The sequence below is a fragment of the Salvelinus alpinus genome, chromosome 29, assembly GCF_045679555.1.
Source record: "Salvelinus alpinus chromosome 29, SLU_Salpinus.1, whole genome shotgun sequence".
In the NCBI taxonomy this organism is placed as follows: Eukaryota; Metazoa; Chordata; class Actinopteri; order Salmoniformes; family Salmonidae; genus Salvelinus; species Salvelinus alpinus.
In genome coordinates this window covers 27,587,724-27,612,886 of record NC_092114.1, presented here as the reverse complement: position 1 = coordinate 27,612,886, position 25,163 = coordinate 27,587,724, and the positions used below count along the sequence as shown (strand labels likewise).

At 42.8% G+C, this 25,163-nt stretch overlaps 1 protein-coding gene across 5 annotated transcripts in view; it reads left to right on the top strand.

Annotated features, from left to right (window-relative positions):
* Positions 1 to 2,278: 2,278 nt before the first annotated feature.
* LOC139559424 (adenylate cyclase type 2-like) overlaps positions 2,279 to 25,163 on the top strand; it is an 88,812-nt gene continuing 65,927 nt past the window's right edge. Inside the window, exons 1-2 of one of the 5 annotated variants that reach the window (XM_071375448.1) lie at positions 2,279 to 3,949; positions 24,532 to 24,729. In XM_071375448.1, the coding sequence (XP_071231549.1) occupies positions 3,677 to 3,949; positions 24,532 to 24,729 (471 nt within the window). In that variant the 5' untranslated portion in view covers positions 2,279 to 3,676. The remainder of the gene's footprint in view (positions 3,950 to 24,531; positions 24,730 to 25,163) is intronic. The other 4 variants (XM_071375446.1, XM_071375444.1, XM_071375443.1 and 1 more) reach the window with 4 other exon arrangements.

Genomic DNA, 25,163 nt, shown 5'->3' with positions numbered 1-25,163 from the left:
CTTCACACCATGATATATAATATTTTTACTGATGGTTTCACTCTTCACACTCTATATAATATTTATAACTGATAGTCTCACTCTTCACACCATGATATATAATATTTATAACTGATAGTCTCACTCTTCACACCATGATATATAATATTTATAACTGATAGTCTCACGCTTCACACCATGATATATAATATTTATAACTGATAGTCTCACTCTTCACACCATGATATATACTATTTATAACTGATAGTCTCACTCTTCACACCATGATATATAATATTTATAAGTGATAGTCTCACTCTTCACACCATGATATATAATATTTTTAACTGATGGTTTCACTCTTCACACCATGATATATAATATTTATAACTGATAGTCTCACTCTTCACACCATGATATATAATATTTATAAGTGATAGTCTCACCCTTCACACCATGATATATAATATTTTTACTGATGGTTTCACTCTTCACACTCTATATAATATTTATAACTGATAGTCTCACTCTTCACACCATGATATATAATATTTATAACTGATAGTTTCACTCTTCACACCATGATATATAATATTTATAACTGATAGTCTCACGCTTCACACCATGATATATAATATTTATAACTGATAGTCTCACTCTTCACACCATGATATATACTATTTATAACTGATAGTCTCACTCTTCACACCATGATATATAATATTTATAAGTGATAGTCTCACTCTTCACACCATGATATATAATATTTTTAACTGATGGTTTCACTCTTCACACCATGATATATAATATTTTTAACTGATGGTTTCACTCTTCACACCATGATATATAATATTTATAACTGATAGTCTCACTCTTCACACCATGATATATAATATTTATAACCGATGGGGATACATGCAGCCTGGGTTGGATACTACATTACATGATGATGATTATTTATAGGAATATATTATTCATGTGATACAGTCTCTAACATCTAGTGTGCGTACATAATGGTATTCTATTCCCTACAAGCGTGTCAGTTAAAAATTGTCTCCAGTTCAAATCAATGGATAAGCTTGGAGGTGGAACTTCTCATATAATGTAAAGGATTATGGATTAAACCAATGGATTTACACCAATTAAATTTAATGGATGCAACACACATAACCTACAGTTACAGCAGTTTCCTATGTTCCTGAGCTGACAAATAAAGTGTTGCCAATTAGACACACACACACACACACACACACACACACACACACACACACACACACACACACACACACACACACACACACACACACACACACACACACACACACACACACACACACACACACACACACACACACACACACACACACACACACACACTGTACCTATCAGATAGTGAACACATTGAAGAAACTAAGTACAGAAGTGTATGAGTCAACAGGAGAGAACAGAAAAAAAGAACTTTCACACATTTACCAGGGTCACTGAGTTCACTGCTTTAAAACATTGCCAATTTCACGAAAATAGCCTTCATTTTAGATCCTAGTCACAATGTGTACAACAGTGTATTGGAATGTTCTTAGAATACATTAGAATACATTTCAAACACATTTAGAGTCACAGTAAATCTCCCAGTAAACTCAACTCATATAGCCATTGATTTAGAAGAATCGTACTTATTAAATCTAGCTTCAAATCATGGTTAATAAAGGAATTTTGCTCAATTGGAATGTCATTCATAGAGCACACTGCACAACATTTAAAAAATCAAGTGTATCTTTGAAAATGTCATGAAATGCATAATTCAGTTAGTTCACATTTTGTTGGTGGTAATAAGCACGTTGCAGTGTGGCTTTGATATAAAGTGGGACAATAATAACCAATGGTATTTAATTGACGGAGCTATGAAATGAAATCATACAGATTATGTCATAAAAAATGAATGACTAGTCTTGCTTGAGAAAAATAATAAGCAGTTCTAGGGATCAATTGGTGTGACAGCTTTCACACCTCAGATACTGACATGTAGTGGAGAAACGCGAGGAAAAGGAGAGAGGAAAAGGAAAGAGGAAATGAGAAAGAGAAACAGAAAAATGGAGAGAGCGTAAAAGAAGCGGAGAGGGAGATAGATACGGAGAGAGGGCGGGAAAGAGAAAGATACAAACCGGGAGAGAGGGATGGAGGTAGGGAGGTTGAGAGACAGAGAGTGAAAGCTGCAGACCGGGGGAGAGAGAGTGAGGGAAGGACGGAGGGAGGGAGAGAGAGAGAAAGATGCAGACTGGGAAGGAGAGAGGGAGGGAGGGAGAAAGATCCAGACAGAGAGAGAGAGTGTGGCACGGGACATTGTGTTAGATGAGTCACGACATCCTGGGGATCCCTCTCTCTTTCATTCTACACTCATTCTCTTATTCTTTACTCTCTCTCTCTCTTTATCAATTTACATGTTCTTATGTTTAAATCTCGCTCTTTTTCTCATCCCTCATCCTCTCTCTCAACTTTCTCTCCCTGATCCTGCACATCTCTCCCTTTCTCCTCCTTTTCCTTCCTCTACATCTCTCTGTGTCTCGCTCTCTTCAATCCATTCTCCAGCTGTTATACAGCGTCTCATCCTCTCTGTTCAGTCTTCTTTTTCCAATCTCACTCACTCTTTCGCTCCCTCACTCCTCTCACATTAGCGCAGCTGTTACCCCCTCCCTTCCCTTTTCTCTTTCTTTTGTCTCCCCCTCTCTATACCTCCCCTATATCTTTCTCTCTCTCTGCCTCCCTGTTTGACTCTCTGGTGATACGTTCTCCCCTGTCAGTCTCACTCTGTCTCTTTCACCCCTTGTTCTCTCTTGCCTCCCTTTTTCTGTATCCCTCTCTCTCCATTCGCTCCCTCTCTCGCTCTCTCGCCTCGAGCCACTTTGACACTTTCCTTCCCTCTCTTCCTCTCCCTTACACTCTTCTGCCGTCACACACTGGCACACACTCTCTCTCTCTCTCTCTCTCTCTCTCTCTCTCTCTCTCTCTCTCTCTCTCTCTCTCTCTCTCTCTCTCTCTCTCTCTCTCTCTCTCTCTCTCTCTCTCTCTCTCTCTCTCTCTCTCTCTCTCTCTCTCTCACTCTCTCTCTCTCTCTCACTCTCTCACTCTCACTCTCTCTCACACACACACACTCTCTCTCTCGCTCTCTCTCTCACACACAGAGACAGACACACACACACACAGTTTTTCTGCCTCACACTAACACCCACTCGATCTGTCTCTCTCTCCTTTCTGACGAGGGAACATGTTGCCTAGGAGCAGCAGCAGCAGCAGCAGCAGTGTGCTACACGTGGAGACAACCTCCTCTCTCTGTGTCTGACTATAATAAACCAGGGACAGGAGGAAGAAAGAAGGACCTGTTTCTTTTTTTCTGTCTGGCCAGACTCATTGAGGAAGAGGAGGAGGAGAAGAAAGATAGGAAAAGGATCAGTACGCAGAGGGATTCAGGATTTGATTGTGACTGTGAGTCTGACCAAACTCACAGAGGTGGACTAGCAAGAGGAAGAAGAGGAGGAGGAAGAGGAGGAGGAGAAGAGCCAGGATTTGTTTGTTTATCTGACAAAACTCCCCAAAGAGGAAGAAGAGGAGGAAGAGGAGAGACTACTGTTTGTTGTCCATTTGGGACAAGTGGGGTAGTGGGTTTGGACCGGGACTTGGCACACCCCCCAAAGTCGCTACCATGTGGCAGGAGGCCTTACGGACTCGGGGGCGCTACCTTCTGGAACGTGGGGGAGAGGGGGGAGACGGGGGAGATGCCCTGGGGGATGTGTTTGTAGGTTTTGGGGAGACCCCAACACAGGGACAGGTGTGTGTGGGGGGACAGAAGACCCAGGACTGGCTGTATGAGTCCTACTACCGTATGAGCCAACAACACCCTCTCATTGTGTTCCTACTGCTCATAGTGATGGGAGCATGCCTCGCTCTACTGGCCGTGTTCTTTGCCTCCGGACTGGTGAGTATGTGTGTGTGGAGGGCAGTGTGTGTGTGTGTGTGTGTGTGTGTGTGTGTGTGTGTGTGTGTGTGTGTGTGTGTGTGTGTGTGTGTGTGTGTGTGTGTGTGTGTGTGTGTGTGTGTGTGTGTGTGTGTGTGTGTGTGTGTGTGTGTGTGTGTGTGTGTGTGTGTGTGTGTGTGTGTGTGGTGTTATACAATACAGAGCTCTATTGACTGATTGGAGTGGTGCAGAATGTGACAAGAGGGCTTCTTTCAAATGCTGTTTCTGCTGTGTGAGTGTTGTTGATTTGATGACACACACACACACACGCACGCACGCACGCACGCACGCACGCACGCACGCACACACACACACACTTGAAAAGCGCTGCCTATAACTGAAGTGTTTTTTCACTATTGTTTGGGGCGGCAGGTAGCCTAGTGGTTAGAGTGTTGGGCCAGTAGCCGAAAGGTTGCTGGATTGAATCCCAGAGCTGACAAGGTAAAACTTTGTCGTTCTGTTCCCCAGTAGGCCGTCGTTGTAAATAAGAATTTGTTCTTAACTGACTTGCCTAGTTAAATAAATGTATGACAGAGATAGATGAAAAGGGAGAGCGAGTGTAGATAAATAAAGAGAGTGTTGAAAAGAGAGAGCGGAGAGATAGAGACCTGGTCAGACTGTGATTTTCGTTCAGTCCATTGATGTGTTTTTCCTCCGCAGAATATTATAACACCTCTCGCCTCCCACAGTGTAAACACACACACACCTCGCCTCCGCAGCAGAAAAGTTACAGTATTGCAGCATCAGCAACCAAGCCCGACCAGCCCAAAGCTGTTTCCAGTGTAATAACAGAATACCAATGTATAACTCATGATATCCCTGGATGGATGTGAGCAATAACATATAGTGGGATTCAATGCGGGATTCAACCCTAGGTCTCTCTGGTACTAGAGGGTTGTCAACATGGTTGACTCCCATGGGAGATTCATCAAGGACCGATACAGTATGTGTGGAGCATGTATGTTCTGTACTCCAACAATTCTTCTTTACTGCCCCTGAGGAGAATAAACAGCCAAGAGACCACTTTTTGAGTGTCTTGGTCTTGTCTCCGTGTTGGATACATTTGTACGGTCTTCGGACAGTAAGGACAAGTAGTGGGACCAGCCCAAGACCAGGGGAAGAAAAAAAACATAATTATCAGCTTCCATTAAATAAGCGCATAAAATCGCATCGCCAGGCCAAATATATACACTATTTTCTTGAAACATTATTACCTGAACAGTCATTATATATATTATAGACATGTTTGCGCAGTGACCAACCTATTGGACCTAGGCCTTTAGGGTGTGACAGGTTCGTGAAAGGACAGCAACGGTAATACCAGCGCACTAGGAAAGTGCACTTTTTGTACAACACAAAGGGCCAGTGGTGTAGTGGTGTAGTGGAGGCTATATGCAGGTATACGCCATATACCCACTTTGTTTTCAGTGGGCATTACATATACTCACTTCTTAATCTCCACTGATGCGTATCAAAGTAGTGTAGTACACTAGTGAAATCATGCACAAAGTAGCCTACACAATCACAAAGCTCGTGAAAAATATTGCGGGCCACATACATAGCCTAGTCGAACCTGAATACCATCTGCAGGCATCAAGAGCATGCAGCTCTCAACTCGTTTTTTGATGGAGCAGCTCACAAAATAATCTGTAGCCGGTAGGTAGGAAAGACGCTTCAATTTATGATACCTACCAGTAAATACTAACCGAGGCAACAATGGGTATGCAAACCAGTTATTGAAAAAGTTTGGTCCAAAGTCTTGGTTAGTAGGCTATATTTGTGCTGCTTGCATCAGGGGCATAGGCATGAGAGGGCCTGGGTGGATACACCCACCGGGGCGGCAAAACCCCAAAAAGTATACATTATTATTACAAAAAACCACAGTTACAATCACCAGATGATAATAATGAAACAACCCTTTCCTGCGGTCAATGAACAAAAGCTCTTTGGCCTCATGGGGGGAATGTTATTCATATCTTTCATAATTTCATCATTAATAACGATGACAAAAATGACAAAAATGTCAAACAGTTTTATTTTATTTGTCTTCTGTGATATATATAAAGTGTAATATTGTGATGCAAAAAAAAGATGGAATACATTTCAACTCTATATCTGACATGGTACAGATGTCTTATTTTTTTAAGCTCGTAACCATGTGTGTGAGGTGTATACTTTTGTTTCAATGTATACTTTTGTTTCAAAGTAGATTTATTTAAGACTACCAAGAATCACTCTGTGTGACCCTGATTTAGCCCACTGCAGTAAAAGGTTTTAACTTGTTGTTGAAAGTTATTCTTGAAAGGGCAGAAGCAAAAAAATTAGCAGCAACATCCTTTTCAATAGCACCTGCTGCAGCCACTGCAAACTAGCCTACAACAATAGATAGCTAGTTAGACCTTGGGAAAACTACTGCCCGCTATTGTGCAGTGTCCTGTTGGCCTTTGAGAAGGCCGAAGTTTTGTCCTAATTCAGATGAATTATGGTTGAATGGCAGATGCCTTGGATCTAGCTTCTGATGGCCTAGCCAATGGCTGATTTAGCTAGAGTAGCTAGATTTATATCCCCAGAGACGACCAAAGAAAAATCCTGATTGGATATTTTTTTATCTTCAGTATTTTGTACATTATTACAAATTAATAATATCATTATTATTGTTATTATTATTATTTATTTATTTATTTATTTATTTTTTTAAAAATTTTATCCCCTTTTCTCCCCAATTTTCGTGGTATCCAATCGCTAGTAATTACTATCTTGTCTCATCGCTACAACTCCCGTACGGGCTCGGGAGAGACAAAGGTCGAAAGTCATGCGTCCTCCGAAGCACAACCCAACCAAGCCGCACTGCTTCTTAACACAGCGCGCCTCCAACCCGGAAGCCAGCCGCACCAATGTGTCGGAGGAAACACCGTGCACCCGCCCCCCTCAGTTAGCGCGCACTGCGCCCGGCCCGCCACAGGAGTCGCTGGAGCGCGATGAGACAAGGATATCCCTACCGGCCAAACCCTCCCTAACCCGGACGACGCTAAGCCAATTGTGCGTCGCCCCACGGACCTCCCGGTCGCGGCCGGCTGCGACAGAGCCTGGGCGCGAACCCAGACTCTGGTGGCGCAGCATAGCACTGCGATGCAGTGCTCTAGACCACTGCGCCACCCGGGAGGCCATTGTTATTATTATTATCTATAATAATAATCTGAAGGCATAGAAGTCCCTCATTGTTCCCCACTGTGTTTGGGTTAGTAAAAATTTGTAGAGTGCCTCTATTTGCCCTCAGCATGCATTTTGTTCACCATTCTGAATGTCATTGGTTCTTCTGAAATATGAACACAGAAGTACTGGACATTTTGATCTCTTATTATGGTGGCGATTTGACAAAATTACAATCATTGTCTTGAATTGGACTCACATTTCCTGGTCTCAGTCTTGACTTGGTCTTGGACCTCTTGTCCCCTTCCGGTCTCGGTCATCCCCCGTCTTGGGTTTGACTTGGACTCGATTTGCTACTTGAATCGGTCTCGCTTTAGGTGGTCTCGAACACTCCACTGGGAATAAAGTTGTAATATAGGCCTAATAATCATATAAACCTAGCAGAGGATTGTATCTAAAGTGGCTTACAGTATAATGAATTCATACATCTTTGTGTATGATTCCAGTGGAACTGAAACCCAAAACCTTGGCATTGCTTGCGCCATTGCGCTTACTAAATGAGAAACACAGAACGGAATATATTCTACTGAATTGAACTCTGCTCTACACTCTCTAAAAGAAGAACTCCAGCCAAACTCATATTATCAGGCTGCCGGAATGCTATTATATCATCAAAGCTAGCTGCTAGTTTCTAGGTGTATCTTTATGCCATTTCTTCTGTCTTCTCTCTCTCCCTGATCCATTTCAGGAACGCTCCAGCAACATTGTGTCAAGGGGTGTACTAGAGGCGAAGTCAGGTACAGGAGAGCAGAGTAATGATAACAGGCGCACTTTTATTTTCGTTCCAAAACGAGAGCACTACATAAATCAAACACGGAACATAACAAAAGTAAGGCGCGTAACAAAACACCACAATAACATGAAACAATTACACACAAATACATGATGGGAAACAGAGGGTTAAATAAAAGTAGATTGATTGGGGAAATGAAAACCAGGTGTGTATGAAACAAGACAAGACCAATGGACATATGAAAAATGGAGCGGCGATGGCTAGAAAGCCGGTGACGTCGATCGCCGAACGCCGCCCGAACAAGGAGAGGAGCCGACTTCGGCGGAAGTCGTGACACATTGACAGATCCCCAGTGGGTTGTTAGAACGTATGAATCACAGTGGGTTGTTCTTTGAAGATTTTCCTTTCACCTTGTCAAAAACATTCCTGGAATAATATTCTTAACTAGATCCTGAATGATTGATTATGATGTCACTTTATCAATTACGTCATATTTCGTTCCAATTCAAACTGGGGGGGCAAAAGTGCATTACAGCACAAAACAATGCTGGAGTACACCTCTATCTCTCAATATAAGCCACCATTTTATTATATCTAAAATATTTTATATAAAGTAAAAGTGTACCTGACAAGTATGTGTGGTTTATGTACATTTTTCATCCATTGTGGGCTCTGCCTGTCATGCAGCAGAAGGGCTCATTTGCCCATGTATTGTTTACAAGCTAGCTAGAAACTTTGTAAAGTTGCCTAAACATTGTGGTAAGTTAGCTATGTACTTTCTTCTCCAACCAACATACCTAAGCTAGCTAGCATATTTATCCCCTTATTAATGTTGTTTTAAAACCGTTTAATCACCATTGCTGCTGGCTGCGAAATGCGACAGACATGACATTGATTGATGGATCATGTCAAATTGGCTAGCTAGCTAATGACAAATCATGCAAATTTGGCCAGCTAGCTAATAAGCTAACCTTCAGTGGATAAAACTAGCTAGCTAGTTATCTCTAAATATTGTTTGATTTGCTTGCCAACTGACAGTAGTCAGACAGACAATGTTACCAGGGCAGGCTTAGACTCAAAATATATCCTACTTGTCGATATCCATCTCAAGTAACTATCTCTGATGAAGCAAGCTAAATGACACAAGTTGTTTGCTTAGCTAGCTAGCTAGGCCTACATATCAAAAAGATAGGCTGCAACCCTCTGAAATTACATGAATAGTGATCATGAAAAGCATACAGTTACATGCTGTAACTCAGATTATATAGCTAAATGTGCTCAATTGCTTTGCATGGAATATTCAGAAATTTGTAGTTCTGGCTGTGCTTTTCAAGAGGTGATCATATTACAACGAAATAATTGTAGCAGTTCTTAAGCAATCCCTTGAAAACCACAATCAGTTGTCAATGGTTTTAGTGGAGCTGGGGGTCTCCCTTCGCCCAGCAGGCAAGTCAAACATTCTGCACCTTATTGTGTCATTTATTGATAACAACCTTTGTATTGTTGTCATTACTGTATAATGTTCCTGTCATAGAAATTGAATATTTCTATGGTTCAAATATTGTTCTAGTATGAATGTTCTAGGCACATCACCCATCAGCTAAGAAGAATCAGTCCTAGCCTTTTGGGGGCCCTAAGCAAGATTTGGGGGCCCCCCACCTTGAGGAAAAACATTTTAGTGGCCACCCTCTTGACAGTGGAGGGAAAAATGTACGTTTTCAAGTTCATTTCCTGCCATTCCACACATTTTGCCATGTGGTGGAGAGAAAATGTTATCATCTTATAACAAAACCATTTTGCCACGGGTGGAGAGACATTTTTGCCGTTTTAAAGCTAATTTCCTGCAATTATAATTTTTTTCTCCATTAGATGTAGATACATTTTTACAATTTTAAAGCTAATTTCCAGCAATTCTACACATTTTGTAATGACCCCCTGGAGGTCAGAGACCCTGGGCACATGCCTTTTTTTCCTCGGTCAGTATTCGGCCATGATTACTGCAAGTTTAGATAGCTGGCTAGACTAAATACCAATAAAACAATTGTTAGCTGACATTGCTAATTGCGTGACGCTCAGTGACTGACATAACAAGAAAAAAACTGCTGAAGCACAACCAAATTCCAAAATTGCACCTGGTCTATTCTAATATTCTTACTCTATATAGTAAGTTGAGACCCTGACTGAATCCGTTTTTGGGGGGGGGTGCACGGCCCCTAAGGGACCGCTTATGTTGCTTATTCTGGAACCGTCCCTGAGTCCCTCCCTCTGCTCTCGCTCTCCCTCGCCTCTCTCTTTTAATCTCTCTCTGCTTCTCTCTTCTTGATGTTTAAACAGAGCCAAATGGATTAAATCACGCTTCGATCACGCGGATTGGAATATGTTCCGCATTGCGTCCAACAACAATATTGACGAATATGCTGATTCGGTGAGCGAGTTCATTAGGAAGTGCATTGACGATGTCGTACCCACAGCAACGATTAAAACATTCCCAAACCAGAAACCGTGGATTGACGGCAGCATTCGCGTGAAACTGAAAGCGCGAACCACTGCTTTTAACCAGGGCAAGGTGACCGGAAGCATGACCGAATACAAACAGTGTAGCTATTCTCTCCGCAAGGCAATCAAACAGGCTAAGTCCCAGTACAGAGACAAAATCGAGTCGCAATTCAACAGCTCAGACACAAGAGGTATGTGGCAGGGTCTACAGTCAATCACGGATTACAAAAAGAAAACCAGCCCCGTCGCGGACCAGGATGTCTTGCTCCCAGACAGGCTAAACAACTTTTTTGCCCGCTTTGAGGACAATACAGTGCCACTGACACGGCCCCCTACCAAAACCTGCGGGCTCTCCTTCACTGCAGCCGAGGTGAGTAAAACATTTAAACGTGTTAACCCTCGCAAGGCTGCAGGCCCAGACGGCATTCCCAGCCGCGTCCTCAGAGCATGCGCAGACCAGCTGGCTGGTGTGTTTACGGACATATTCAATCAATCCTTATCCCAGTCTGCTGTTCCCACATGCTTCAAGAGGGCCACCATTGTTCCTGTTCCCAAGAAAGCTAAGGTAACTGAGCTAAACGACTACCGCCCCGTAGCACTCACTTCCGTCATCATGAAGTGCTTTGAGAGACTAGTCAAGGACCATATCACCTCCACCCTACCGGACACCCTAGACCCACTCCAATTTGCTTACCGACCCAATAGGTCCACAGACGACGCAATCGCAACCACACTGCACACTGCCCTAACCCATCTGGACAAGAGGAATACCCATGTGAGAATGCTGTTCATCGATTACAGCTCAGCATTTAACACCATAGTACCCTCCAAACTCGTCATCAAGCTCGAGACCCTGGGTCTCGACCCCGCCCTGTGCAACTGGGTCCTGGACTTCCTGACGGGCCGCCCCCAGGTGGTGAGGGTAGGTAACAACATCTCCACCCCGCTGATCCTCAACACTGGGGCCCCACAAGGGTGCGTTCTGAGCCCTCTCCTGTACTCCCTGTTCACCCACGACTGCGTGGCCATGCACGCCTCCAACTCAATCATCAAGTTTGCGGATGACACTACAGTGGTAGGCTTGATTACCAACAACGACGAGACGGCCTACAGGGAGGAGGTGAGGGCCCTCGGAGTGTGGTGTCAGGAAAATAACCTCACACTCAACGTCAACAAAACAAAGGAGATGATTGTGGACTTCAGGAAACAGCAGAGGGAGCACCTCCCTATCCACATCGACGGGTCAGTAGTGGAGAAGGTGGAAAGTTTTAAGTTCCTCGGTGTACACATCACGGACAAACTGAATTGGTCCACCCACACAGACAGCGTCGTGAAGAAGGCGCAGCAGCGCCTCTTCAACCTCAGGAGGCTGAAGAAATTCGGCTTGTCACCAAAAGCACTCACAAACTTCTACAGATGCACAATCGAGAGCATCCTGTCGGGCTGTATCACCGCCTGGTACGGCAACTGCTCCGCCCACAACCGTAAGGCTCTCCAGAGGGTAGTGAGGTCTGCAGAACGCATCACCGGGGGCAAACTACCTGCCCTCCAGGACACCTACACCACCCGATGTCACAGGAAGGCCATAAAGATCATCAAGGACAACAACCACCCAAGCCACTGCCTGTTCACCCCGCTATCATCCAGAAGGCGAGGTCAGTACAGGTGCATCAAAGCAGGGACCGAGAGACTGAAAAACAGCTTCTATCTCAAGGCCATCAGACTGTTAAACAGCCACCACTAACATTTAGCGGCCGCTGCCAACATACTGACTCAACTCCAGCCACTTTAAAAATGGGAATTGATGGAAATTATGTAAAAATGTACCACTAGCCACTTTAAACAATGCCACTTAATATAATGTTTACATACCCTACATTACCCATCTCATATGTATATACTGTACTCTATATCATCTACTGCATCTTGCCATCTTTATGTAATACATGTACCACTAGCCACTTTAAACTATGCCACTTTATGTTTACATACCCTACAGTACTCATCTCATATGTATATACCGTACTCTATACCATCTACTGCATCTTGCCTATGCCGTTCTGTACCACCACTCATTCATATATCTTTATGTACATATTCTTTATCCCTTTACACTTGTGTGTGTATAAGGTAGTAGTTGTGGAATTGTTAGGTTAGATTACTTGTTGGTTATTACTGCATTGTCGGAACTAGAAGCACAAGCATTTCGCTACACTCGCATTAACATCTGCTAACCATGTGTATGTGACTAATAAAATTTGATTTGATTTGATTTGATTTAAATAATAATAGTTACCTACATTGGGTGGCTGGAATTCTGTCACAATGCATTACCCCCTGAACTGCATACTGTACACCCACAGTCTGGTGATGTCATATTTTGTCATATGATGTCATACACCACATGACCAAAAGTATGTGGACACCTGCTCGTCGAACATCTCATTCCAAAATAATGGGTTGGTCCCCCCTTTTCTGCTATAACCTCCACTCTTCTGGGAAGGCTTTCCACTAAATGTTGGAACATTGCTGCGGGGACTTCCATTCTGTCACAAGAGCATTAGTGAGGTTGAGCACTGATGTTGGGCGATTAGACCTGGCTCGCAGTCGGCATTCCAATTCATCCCAAAGCTGTTCGATGGCGTTGAGGTCAGGGCTTTGTGAAGGCCAGTCAAGTTCTTTCACACTGGTCTCGACAAACCATTTCTGTGTAGACCTCGCTTTGTGCACGGGGGCATTGTCATTCTGAAACAGGAAAGGGCCTTCCCCAAACTGTTGCCACAAAGTTGGAAGAACAGAATCGTCCAGAATGTCATTGTATGCTGTAGCGTTAAGATTTCCCTTCACTGGAACTAAGGGACCTAGCACGAACCATGAAAAACAGCCCCAGACTATTATTCCTCCTCCACCAAACTTTACAGTTGGCACTATGCATTGGGGCAGGTATCATTTTCCTGGCATCCGCCGAACCCAGATTCATCAGTCGGACTGCTAGACGGTGAAGCGTGATTCATCACTCCAGAGAACCCGTTTCCACCTCTCCGGAGTCCAATGGCAGCAAGCTTTACACGACTCCAACCGAACCTTGGCATTGCGCATAATGATCTTATGGTTGTGTGCGGCTGCTTGGCCATGCAAACCCATTTCATCAAGCTCCTGACGAACAGTTCTTGTGCTGATATCGCTTCCAGAGGCAGTTTGGAAGCGAGGACAGAAGATGTTTATGCTCTACGCACTTCAACACTCGACGGCCCCGTTCTGTGAGCTTGTGTGGCCTACCACTTTGCAGCTGAACTGTTGTTGCTCCTAGACATTTCCACTACAAAATAACAGCACCTACAGTTGACTGGGCAGAAATATGACAAACTAACTTGTCGTAAAGGTGGCATCCTATGACGGTGCCACTTTGAAAGTCACTGAGCTCTTCAGTAAGGCCATTCTACAGTCAATGTTTGTCTATGGAGATTGCATGGCTGTGTGCTCGATTTTATACACCTATCAGCAACGGGTGTGGCTGAAATAGCCGAATCCACTAATTTGAAGGGGTGTCCACATACTTTTGTATATATAATATATTTTCCCAGAACTTGGTTATTTATTTCCAGTATGTCATGTTATTAATTGTGATTTTAAAAAATGTATCTCAACTCACACATGCACACACACACACACACACACACCCGCACACCGTTTTAAATCAATGCAATCTCAGGACTACATGAAAGAACAATCCTCAGGGATATTTGCTCTGAAAATACAAGATAAGCTTCGGTAGGAAATTAGAGACTTCCTGAGATACAGCAGAGGCCGGGTTTCAGGGTAAAAACTTCACAACACACACACATAGGCACGCACAAACGTACACACACACATGTGAACATGTGAGCATGCAGACACACACGCACACACACACAGGGAGGGAGGGTCTGGTTATAGAAAAATCCCAGATCACTTGAATAAGATAAAAGAGCATGTTTTTGTGCCTGACATTTCAGCAGTACTAATGGTGTTTTGGTTAGGCTTCTGTGGTTGTGCTGACCACACATACAACAGAATCCTCTCCAAAACACACACACACAAACACACACACACACACGCGCGCGCGCACTTGAAGAGCGCTTTAAACACGACTCTTACTGGAGTGCTCTCTCTCTGTTATTTGTGTGTTAGTATGTAGGCTATGTGACAGAGACAGAGAGGAACAGAGAGAGAGAGAGAAAAACATCCTGGCATTCGTCTCTGTTTGCTTGTGAAATGTCCAGTTTTTGGAACAGATAGTTAGATTGTTGAACTATGCCTTCTTTTATATTGGAACAGATTTGACTGTTGAACTACTTATTAATGTTGAACTACGGCCTACTGTAATTGTGAAATCCTTGTCTGGACAATTTGTTGTTGTTATTGTTGTTCTTGTTGATGTTGTTGCAATCTCTGTCTATTTCAAGAGCTCCCTGGAGGAGACATTGATCTGTGATAGTCTTCACACACTTGTCTTGACACTTCACACGCACGCACGCACGCACGCACGCACGCACGCACGCACGCACACACACACACACACACACACACACACACACACACACACACACACACACACACACACACACACACACACACACACACACACACACAGACTGTGATACTTAACACTCTGACACCTTCACACTTCACACTGTCATGTTGTAACACTTCTAGAATAGAAAGCTCTAGGCTCGACAATGGTGGCTGTTCATTAAACATGACAGAGAGAGAGAGGCGAGAAATGTCTAATAATCTACATCCCATGTTAGATAAATATTCAAGACTTCCAGAAAACATGGAAAGTGCATACAGTGCATTCGGAAAGTGTTCAGACCCCTTGACTTTTTCCACATTTTGTTATGTTACAGCCTTATTCTAAAATGGATTAAATAAATGAAAAGTACTCACCAATCTACACACAATACCCCATAATGACAAAGCAAAAACAGGTTAATAGAATTTTTGAAAATGTATTAAAATTTAACAACAGAAATACCTTATTTACATAAGTATTCAGACCCTTTGCCATGAGACTCGAAACTGAGCTCAGGTGCATCCTGTTTCCATTGATCATCCTTGAGATGATTCTACAACTTGATTGAAGTCCGCCTGTAAATTATATTTATTGGACATGATTTGGAAAGGCACAGACCTGTCTATATAAGGTCCCACAGTTGACAGTGCATGTCAGAGCAAAAACCAAGCCACGAGGTCAAAGGAAATGTCCGTCGAGGCACAGATCTGGGGAAGGGTACCAAAAACTGTCTACAGCATTGAAGGTCTCCAAGAACACAGAGTCCTCCATCATTCTTAAATGGAAGAAGTTTCGAACCACCAAGACTCTTCCTAGAGCTGGCTGCCCGGCCAAACTGAGCAATCGGGGGAGAAGGGCCTTGGTCAGGGAGGTGACCAAGAACCCGATGGTCACTCTGACAGAGCTCCAGAGTTTCTCTGTGGAGATGGGAAAACCTTGCAGAAGGCCAACCTTACGGTAGAGGCCTTTACGGTAGAGTGGCCAGAATCCACTCTTCAGTAACAGGCACACACACACACACACACACACACACACACACACACACACACACGCACACACACACGCACACGCACACGCACACACACACGCACACACACACACACACACACACACACACACACACACACACACACACACACACACACACACACACACACACACACACATACAATGCCTTCGGAAAGTATTTAGACCCCTTGACTTTTTCCACATTTTGTTACGTTACAGCCTTATTCTAAAATGGATTAAATAAAAAAAATCCTCAACAATCTACACACAATACCCTATAATGTCAAAGTGAAAACGAGTTAAAATATTTAGATTTAGCTTATTTACTTAACTATTCTGACCCTTTGCTATGAGACTTGAAATTGAGCTCAGGTGCATCCTGTTTCCATTGATTATCCTTGAGATTTTTCTACAACTTGATTGGAATCCACCTGGAGTGAATTCAGTTGATTGGACATGATTTGGAAAGGCACACACCTCCGTATAAGGTCCCACAGTTGACAATACATTTCAGAGCAAAAACCAATGTAACTTATGTAAATGTGATATTTCAGTTTAAAATGTATTTATTTTTTGTTGCAAAAAACTGTTTTTGCTTTGTCATTATGGGGTATTGTGTGTAGATTGATGAGGGAAAAAAAACATTTAATACATTTTAGAATAAGGCTGTAACGTAACAAAATGTGGAAAAAGTAAAGGGGTCTGAAAACTTTCCGAAGGCACTGTACACACACATGCACACACACACTCACTCCCACCTCACTGACTGACAGTGTTATGTCCCCTCCCTCTTCCCCCTGTATAAAGGTGGAATCAGTCAGTCTGAGGTAAAAGGGAAGTAATTGTTCTTGTAGACAAAACAGTAGAGAACAGCAGCCCGTCACCTCCCCCTCTCCCTTTGTCCTGCCTGGGAAATGGGCTTGAATGGGTTTAAATGGAATTAAATAGCTTTAAATAGCTAACAATTTGAAATGTGCAAATGGCAGGAGTTTTCACCGCGGATAGGCTAAGGGAGAGCACTAAAGTGGGGAAAGAGCAGGACTATTCAGTTATTCAGTTACAGACGGGAAGAGATGAGAAGAGTGTGCGTTTGTGTGTGTTTGAGTTGTGTGTGCATGTGTGTTCCTGCGAGCATGTGTGTGTGCCAGTGGCGGTCAGTGCCGTTTATGATGAGGGAGGACAATTTTATTTTCATGAGCATGGCCTTATTTCTATTACAGCATGTTGGATGACTGTCATTCATATTCCAATGTAACATCGATAGGTTTAGGCTACTATATCATACTCAAATTTTTCCTAAACCCACCATGAGGTTGCTATAACCTAGCCTATGAATGAAAGTTTACAACATAGGTGCACACAGGTCGAGAGAAAAATGACACATGGACAGACAATGACTGTCATTCAATACCACCTTGCACACTCTTTCCTGCATCTAGCCTATCTAGGGTGTAATCATTAGTTCAACAGATGCAAACGAGACTTAATTTTGGACAAATTCAGATTTATATTCCCGTTTTGTTTGCTTCCGTTTAAGAAGCATTTTTCAACAGAATCGGTGTAATGAATAGACCCCTGATCACGCATAAACACAATTCACTTTCATAGCAGCCACGTTGTATTCATTCTCACCTCTATGCAATCTCCTCCTCTGACCTTTTCCCTTAGTTTGTGGACTTCAATGAACAACACATCAGCTGTATGTAACCGAGCGAAAAAACCTTTCCTACCCAAACCACCACACACAGCCTACATCGTTGTCCTCATATTAACTAAAGTAATGTTCCAGTCAATATGGCTAATAGAACTAATACGTTAGTAAACCCGCTACAATCATGCAGTAACGTTACAGTGTAAATTCAGTAAGCAGTTACACCGGCGGGCCCCGGTGGTAATACTTTAATAAAACCAAAAGCTTACCTTGACTTGGAAGAGTTCCAGTGTTGTGTTGGATAGTCATAGCCAGCTAGCTAACATAGCATCCCTCTGTTTGAGCTGGGTGTTTGAGCAACTAAACTAGTCAGCTGCATTTGCTAGCTAAGTAAGTGAAACTGGAAGTGAAAATAAATCACAAAATCTCTCGCTTTTTCTTGCTTCTCCTTCATTTTTGAAGAAATATATTAGTTAAAAACTGTTCAACTATTGTCTCGCTCTCTTTTTGAGTCAGCTACTCAGCACATTGTATGCGCTGCAGTACTAGCTAGCTGTAGCTTATGCTTTCAGTACTAGATTCATTCTCTGATCCTTTGATTGGGTGGACAACATGTCAGTTCATGCTGCAAGAGCTCTGATAGGTTGGAGGACATCCTCCGGAAGTTGTCATAATTACTGTGTAAGTCTATGGAAAGGGGTGAGAACTAAGAGCCTCCTAGGTTTTGTATTGAAGTCAATGTACCAAGAAGAGGACGAAAGCTAGCTCTCCTCCTGCTACCCCATGGTGCTACCCTACAGAGTGCTGTTGAGGCTATTCTAGACCTTCATTGCAAAACAGTGTGTTTTAATCAATTATTTGGTGAAGTGAATATATTTAGTATAGTTTTACCTTTTTCCACTGGTGTGTGCATGTGTGACGAAAGGTAAAGTATGACATTATGTTGCTAATCACGCAGTTAGTGAGTCATTGCCATAATTGGTATTTTATACACTTTATCAAATATTCATGAGTGTGGTTTAGTGAGGGAACAAGGATTGATAATAATGGCTGCGACCGGAGGGGTGTGTTTTGTTGTGTTTGTGTGTGTGTGTATGTATGTGCACGTGTGTGTGTATGTATGCTTTCTGTGTATGCGTTGTGTTTGTCTGTATGCGCACACACACGTTTGTGAGTGTATATATATATATATATATATATATATATATATATATATATATATATATATATATATATATATAAAGCTCATTGTAATTCTGTCTGGGTGCTTGCTCTCTGTGCTTCTTGGGGTGTCAGTAGCTAGCTAGTAGTCTCCTGGGTTTTGCCTGGCCTAGTCAGACCCTAAATCATAGCACTGCTGCTGAGGCATTACTCTACCCCCCCTAACAATATGTCCCCCTTGCCTCAGCCTGGCTCTACACACCCTGACTCATACTTATACTGCTACTCCTTAGAATCTTTAAACACCACTGTATTCTAGCAAATAACCATAGAACACCTCTCTATTCTACCATAGAACCATAGAACACCAATGTATTCAACCATAGAACCATAGAACACCACTGTATTCTACCATAGAACCATAAAACACCACTGTATTCTACCATAGAATCATAGAACACCACAAAACATACAAATACAAATCATAGAACTGCAGAAGGATATAATTTATTCTACTGATGTGTTTAATCACATAATCATAATATGGAGGGTCTTCTGATGATATTCTAGGCTCTCATAATGTTCTTATGCAAAATCTACATTTAGAAAATTATGCCGATTTCTGTATCTCTACAATTTATAACCTCAGAGTCAGAAAGGCAGGGTAATTATAAGGAACAAAAATATAAACACAACATGTAAAGAGTTGGTCCAATGTTTCATGAGCTGAAATAAAAGATCCCAGAACTTTTGCATATGTACCAAAAGCTTATTTCTCTCAAATTTTGTGCAGAAATTTGTTTACATTCCAATTAGTGAGTAACGTTATTTCTCCTGTGCCAAGATAATCCATCCACCTGACAGGTGTGGCATATGAAGAAGCTGATTAATTAAACAGCATGATTATTACACAGGTGCACCTTGAATGTTAAATTCTCTACCATAAGGGAAAGGGGGATACCTAGTCAGTTGTACAACTGAATGCATTCAACTGAAATGTGTCTTCCGCATTTAACCCAACCCCTCTGAATCAGAGAGGTGCGGGGGGCTGCCTTAAAATCCGCCTCCGACGTCGTTTTAGAACATTTGGCAGTATGTCCAACTCAATTCCTATGCCCTCCCAGGCCCACCCATGGCTGAGCCCTTGACAAGTCATGTGAAATCCATAGATTAGGGCCTAATGAATTTATTTCAATTGACTGATATCCTTATATGAACTGTAACTCAGTAATATCGTTGAAATTGTTTCATGTTGCATTTATATTTTTGTTAAGTATATTTGATCCGGACCCTGCACTCTCGATGTCAGAGAAGTAGGCCTCGAGCTCCACCCAGCCTCTAGCTGTAGCTCTTCCTGCAGTGATATGACCTAGTGGCATCATGGGTTGGAATGTTATTCATGTTAAAAAAATTAAAAAATAAACAGCCAAATATCTGGTGTTTCTATGTGAAACGGTTTTGTTATATTTCAGTCTTCTGTGATGTATATACAGTGTAATATTGAGATGTAAACTCAAAATGTAATACATTTCAACTCTATATCTGACATGGTATAGGTGACTTCTGTTTTGTAAGCCCATAACCATGTGTGTGAGGTGTATACTTTTGTTTCAAAGTACATTTGTTTAAGACTACCAAGAAAGACTGTGTGACCCTGATTTAGCCCATTGCAGTAAAAGGCTAATGGACTTCTGCATAATGAATAGACTACCACACAATCAGGCTACCCAATGCCTGTCACTTTTACCTGGGTATTTGTGATGAGAGGGAGTGGACACACATACAAACACACGTACATGTTTGCTCACGTGTGTACACAGAGAGGCAGTCATACACACAGGCACGCACCCACGCAGGCAGGCACACACACACACGCACCAGTGGAGGCTCCTCAGAGTAGGAAGGGAAAGACCATCCTCCTCAGTGAATTTTTTAAAATGTTTATATAGTTATCCTTTTTAGATACAACTATACTAAATATATTCACATGTCACCAAATAATTGATTAAAACACACTGTTTTGCAATGAAGGTCTACAGTAGCCTCAACAGCACTCAGTAGGGTAGCACCATGGTGTAGCCGGAGGACAGTTAGTTTCCGTCCTCCTCGTGGTACATTGACTTCAATACAAAACCTAGGAGGCTCATGGTTCTCACTCCCTTCCATAGACTTACACAGGAATTATGACAACTTCCAGAGGACGTCCTCCAACCTATCAGAGCTCTTGCAGCATGAACTGAGATGTGGTTAACCGAATGATCAAAGGATCAGAGAATGAATCTAGTACTGAAATCATAAGCTACAGCTAGCTACTACTGCAATGCATAAAATGTGGTGAGTAGTTGACTCAAAGAGAGAGAAAGACAATAGTTGAACAGTTTTCAACAAATGCATTTCTTCAAAAATGAAGGAGAGGCAAGAGAGGGAGAGAGAGCGCTAGCTTGTCACGTATAGTCCCTCTCCAGCGCTGGAGGTCGCCAGTCTGCTTATTATTATGCATACCTGTCACCATCGTTACGCGCACCAGCGCCTCATCAGACTCAACTGGACTCCATCACCTTCCCGATTCCCTTCCCTGTAAGTGTCACTCATTTAGTTTTTTTCTTTGGCGTTATTGACTCTGTTGGTGTTTCATGTCTGTACGCTTTTCGTGTTTCTTGTTTTGTTCCATGTTTGTTTATTTATTAAATGATTCACTCCTTGAACTTGCTTCCCGACTCCCAGCGTACACGTTACAGAATAACGCCTCCCCAAAGGGGAGCATCAGGGAGTGTTATTATTTTTTGTTTTGTAGGTGACGTTGTCTCCAGGTTTCGCTACCGGAGATGCCTCAGCTAGCTCCTCAGGCTCCCATGCCTCAGCTACCTTGACAGGTTCACAAGACTCGGTTGGACCGGCAAGCTCCCATGTCTCAGCCGGCTTGTCAGGCTCCCATGCCTCAGCTGGTTCGTCAGGCTCCCATCCCTCTGGTCGTGGTCCTGCGGCCGGAGCCGCGCGTCAGGGAGGGGGTACTGCCACGTATACTCCCTCTCCGGCACTCGAGGTCGCCAGTCTGCTTATTATTACGTGCACCAGCGCCAAATCAGACTCACCTGGACTCCATCACCTTCCTGATTACCTTCCCTATAACTGTCACTCCCTTTGGTTTTTTCCTTTGGCGTTATTGACTCTGTTTGGTGTCTCATGTCTGTACGCTGTCGTGTTTCTTGTTTTGTTCCATGTTTGTTTATTTATTAAATGATTCTCTCCCTGTACTTGTTTCCGGACTCCCAGCGAACACGTTACATAGCTATATTTCATTGTCTTTTTTTTCACTCTCATTTTCACTTAATTTGCACTATATAGTACTCTGCCATTTCCTTGTTGCTAAAATTTGAATAATTTGCTTAATTTCAGTTTGTGATAAAACAAGCAAGTGTAGAGAGTCATTGTACAACCTAAACTGCTGTGAAATATATTTTCCACAATCCAAAATATTATGTTTTCAGCTGTTTGAAGCTGGTGTGCAAAACCGAAAGTAAAAGACGCAAAACCGAACATATCTAACGCTTCTTAGACACATAACACATATTTCTATGTGAATTTGGTCGGATTGCTCAAAAAGTTACATTTTGTGGCTAGCTAGCGAATGCAGCCAGCTAGTTTAGCCTACTCAAACACCCGGATCAAACAGATAGGGATGCTATGTTAGCTAACTGGCTATGGCTATCCAACACTTGAACTCTTCCAAGTCAAGGTAAGATTTTGGTTTTATTAATTTATTGCCACCTGGGCTCACAGGTGTAACTGCTAAACTGCTTGCTGTAAACTGTGCTGCATAATTGTAGCGGGTTTATTAACGCGTTAGTTCTAGTAGCTATGCTAACTATTATGGTGTGTTAACTAATATGGTGACAACAATGTAGGCTGTGTGTAGTGGTTAGCAGTTATGATATAAAGTTTGTATTGGAAGGTTTTTTTCACCTGGTCACAGAATAGCGCGTAGATGCGAGAAGGAATTATACAACGAGATCATACTGTTTGTATGTGGCTGTAATGGAAGTGAACTGTGTTTGGGGGTGATCAGGGGTGTGTTCATTCCACCGATTCTGTTAAAATATTTCTTTAACGGAACGAAACGGGGATAAAAAATACCTGCATTTGTCTGATAGAAACTCTCATTTGCAACTGTTTTGACTAATGATTACACCCTAGATCAGCTAGATGCAGGTAAGAGTGTGCAAGGCGGTATTGATGTGTCACTGTCTATCACCTTTTTTCTATCAAATTTTTCTCTACGTTGTAAACTTTCATTCATAGGCTAGGTTGTAGCAACATCATGATGGGTATAGGGAAAATGTTAGTATCATGTAGTAGCCTAAACCTATCGATGTTATGCTACATTGAGCTGAGTGAAGGGACTATGAATGACAGGCATCCAATATGCTGTAATAGAAATGAGGCCATGCTCATCAACAACAACAAAAACCTCCTCCCTAATCTTAAACGGCACCAACCGCCACTGACACACACACACAGGTTATGGCTGGGTGAGGGGTGAGGGAGTCATGTGAACATTAATAGAGTCTGACAGCTAGTGATGATGAGTAGAGCAGTGATGGGTATGAGACATCAAATCAAATGTTATTTGTCACATGCGCCAAATACAACAGGTGTAGACCTTACAGTGAAACGCTTACTTACAAGCCCTTAACCAACATTGCAGTTTTAAGAAAAATAACTAAAAAAATAAAGAAATAAAAGTAACAACTAATTAAAGAGCAGCGGTAAAATAACAATAGCGAGGCTATACAGGGGGTACTGGTACAGAGTCAATGTGCGGGGGCACCGGTTAGTCGAGGTAATTGAGGTAATATATACATGTAGGTAGAGTTATTAACGTGACTTATGCATAGATAAAAAGAGTAGCAGGAGCGTAAAAGAGGGGGGAGGGCAATGCAAATAGTCTGGGTACACATTTGATTAGACATGGATGCATTACGGAGTATGGAGGAGGGTATGAATGGTATGAACGGAGACCGTGTGTGTGTGTGTGTGTGTGTGTGTGTGTGTGTGTGTGTGTGTGTGTGTGTGTGTGTGTGTGTGTGTGTGTGTGTGTGTGTGTGTGTGTGTGTGTGTGTGTGTGTGTGTGTGTGTGTGTGTGTGTGTGTGTGTGTGTGTGTGTGTTTTTACTTTTTTACTATTTTAGGCTTAGGGGTTAGCTTTAGGGTTAGGATTAGGTTTAGGATTAGGGGTTAGAAAAAATAGGATTTTGAATGGGAATCAATTGTTTGTTCCCCACAAGGATAGTAAAAATGTGTGTGTGTGTGTGTGTGAGAGAGAGAGTGAGAGAGTGTGTGTATGTGTTGGCATGTGCGTTGACAGGTTTTAAATGCTGACAGTGACAGTGTGAGGATAGAAGTGACACAGTAGCACATTCTCTGGGCTCAGACTGCCTGTCTGTCTGTCTCTGTGTGTGTGTGGTGATGAGATGTGTATTCTGCTGGTCTACAATAAACCACTTAGCAGATGCTTTTATCCCCAAATATTACAATACAAAGAGTGCCTGCATTTTTAGTAGGCTAACCCAAAAGAGAGAGCGAAAGAAAGAGAGGCGGTGTGAAGTTGTCTCCTTCAGAAATTGAGGAGACAAAAAGCTCCTGTCTTGTTTTTCTCTCCTTTTTCTACACTCCCTCCCTCCCTCACCTCCCCTCCTCCCTTTCTCCCTCACTTCCCCTCTCTCTCTCCAGAACATGGAGGACCACCTAGCATTCCTGATCACCGTGCCCACCACCCTCTTCCTCTTCCTCTCCATCTTCATCCTGGTCTGCATAGAGTCCGTCTTCAACCGCATGCTCCGCCTCTTCTCCCTCCTTATATGGGCCTGCCTGGTTGCCATGGGTTACCTCTTCATGTTCTCCGGGGGGATCCTCTGTCCTTGGGACCAGGTGAGGTGGGGAGGGGGGGGGGGGTGCGCTCGTGCGCGAGCATGTCGGGCGTGCATATTAGGCAGCGTTGTGTGTGTGTTTGTGTAGAAGAAGAAAAATATTGTTCATTAATACTTTATTGTCAATTGGTCTTTAAAGGAGAAATGTATATTTTTTGCTTTTCAACCCAATCCCTTGAGACACACATACAAGAGTTTGGGACCACAGGGTTAGCCACGGTTCATTGCTGCTGGAACTGTTTTTTTAAAGGATTGAGTGCCTTGCTCAAAACCACAGCAGCTGGAGATTCCATCTTTGATTACTGTTTACTACATCAGAACTGGGATTCAAACCGGCGATTGTCCTCTCTAACTTCTAGGCTACCTGCTTTTGTGTGTTTGTGTGTCTGTGTGTGAGTGTGTGTCCTTTACCGTGAGTGTTCCTCATGTGTGATT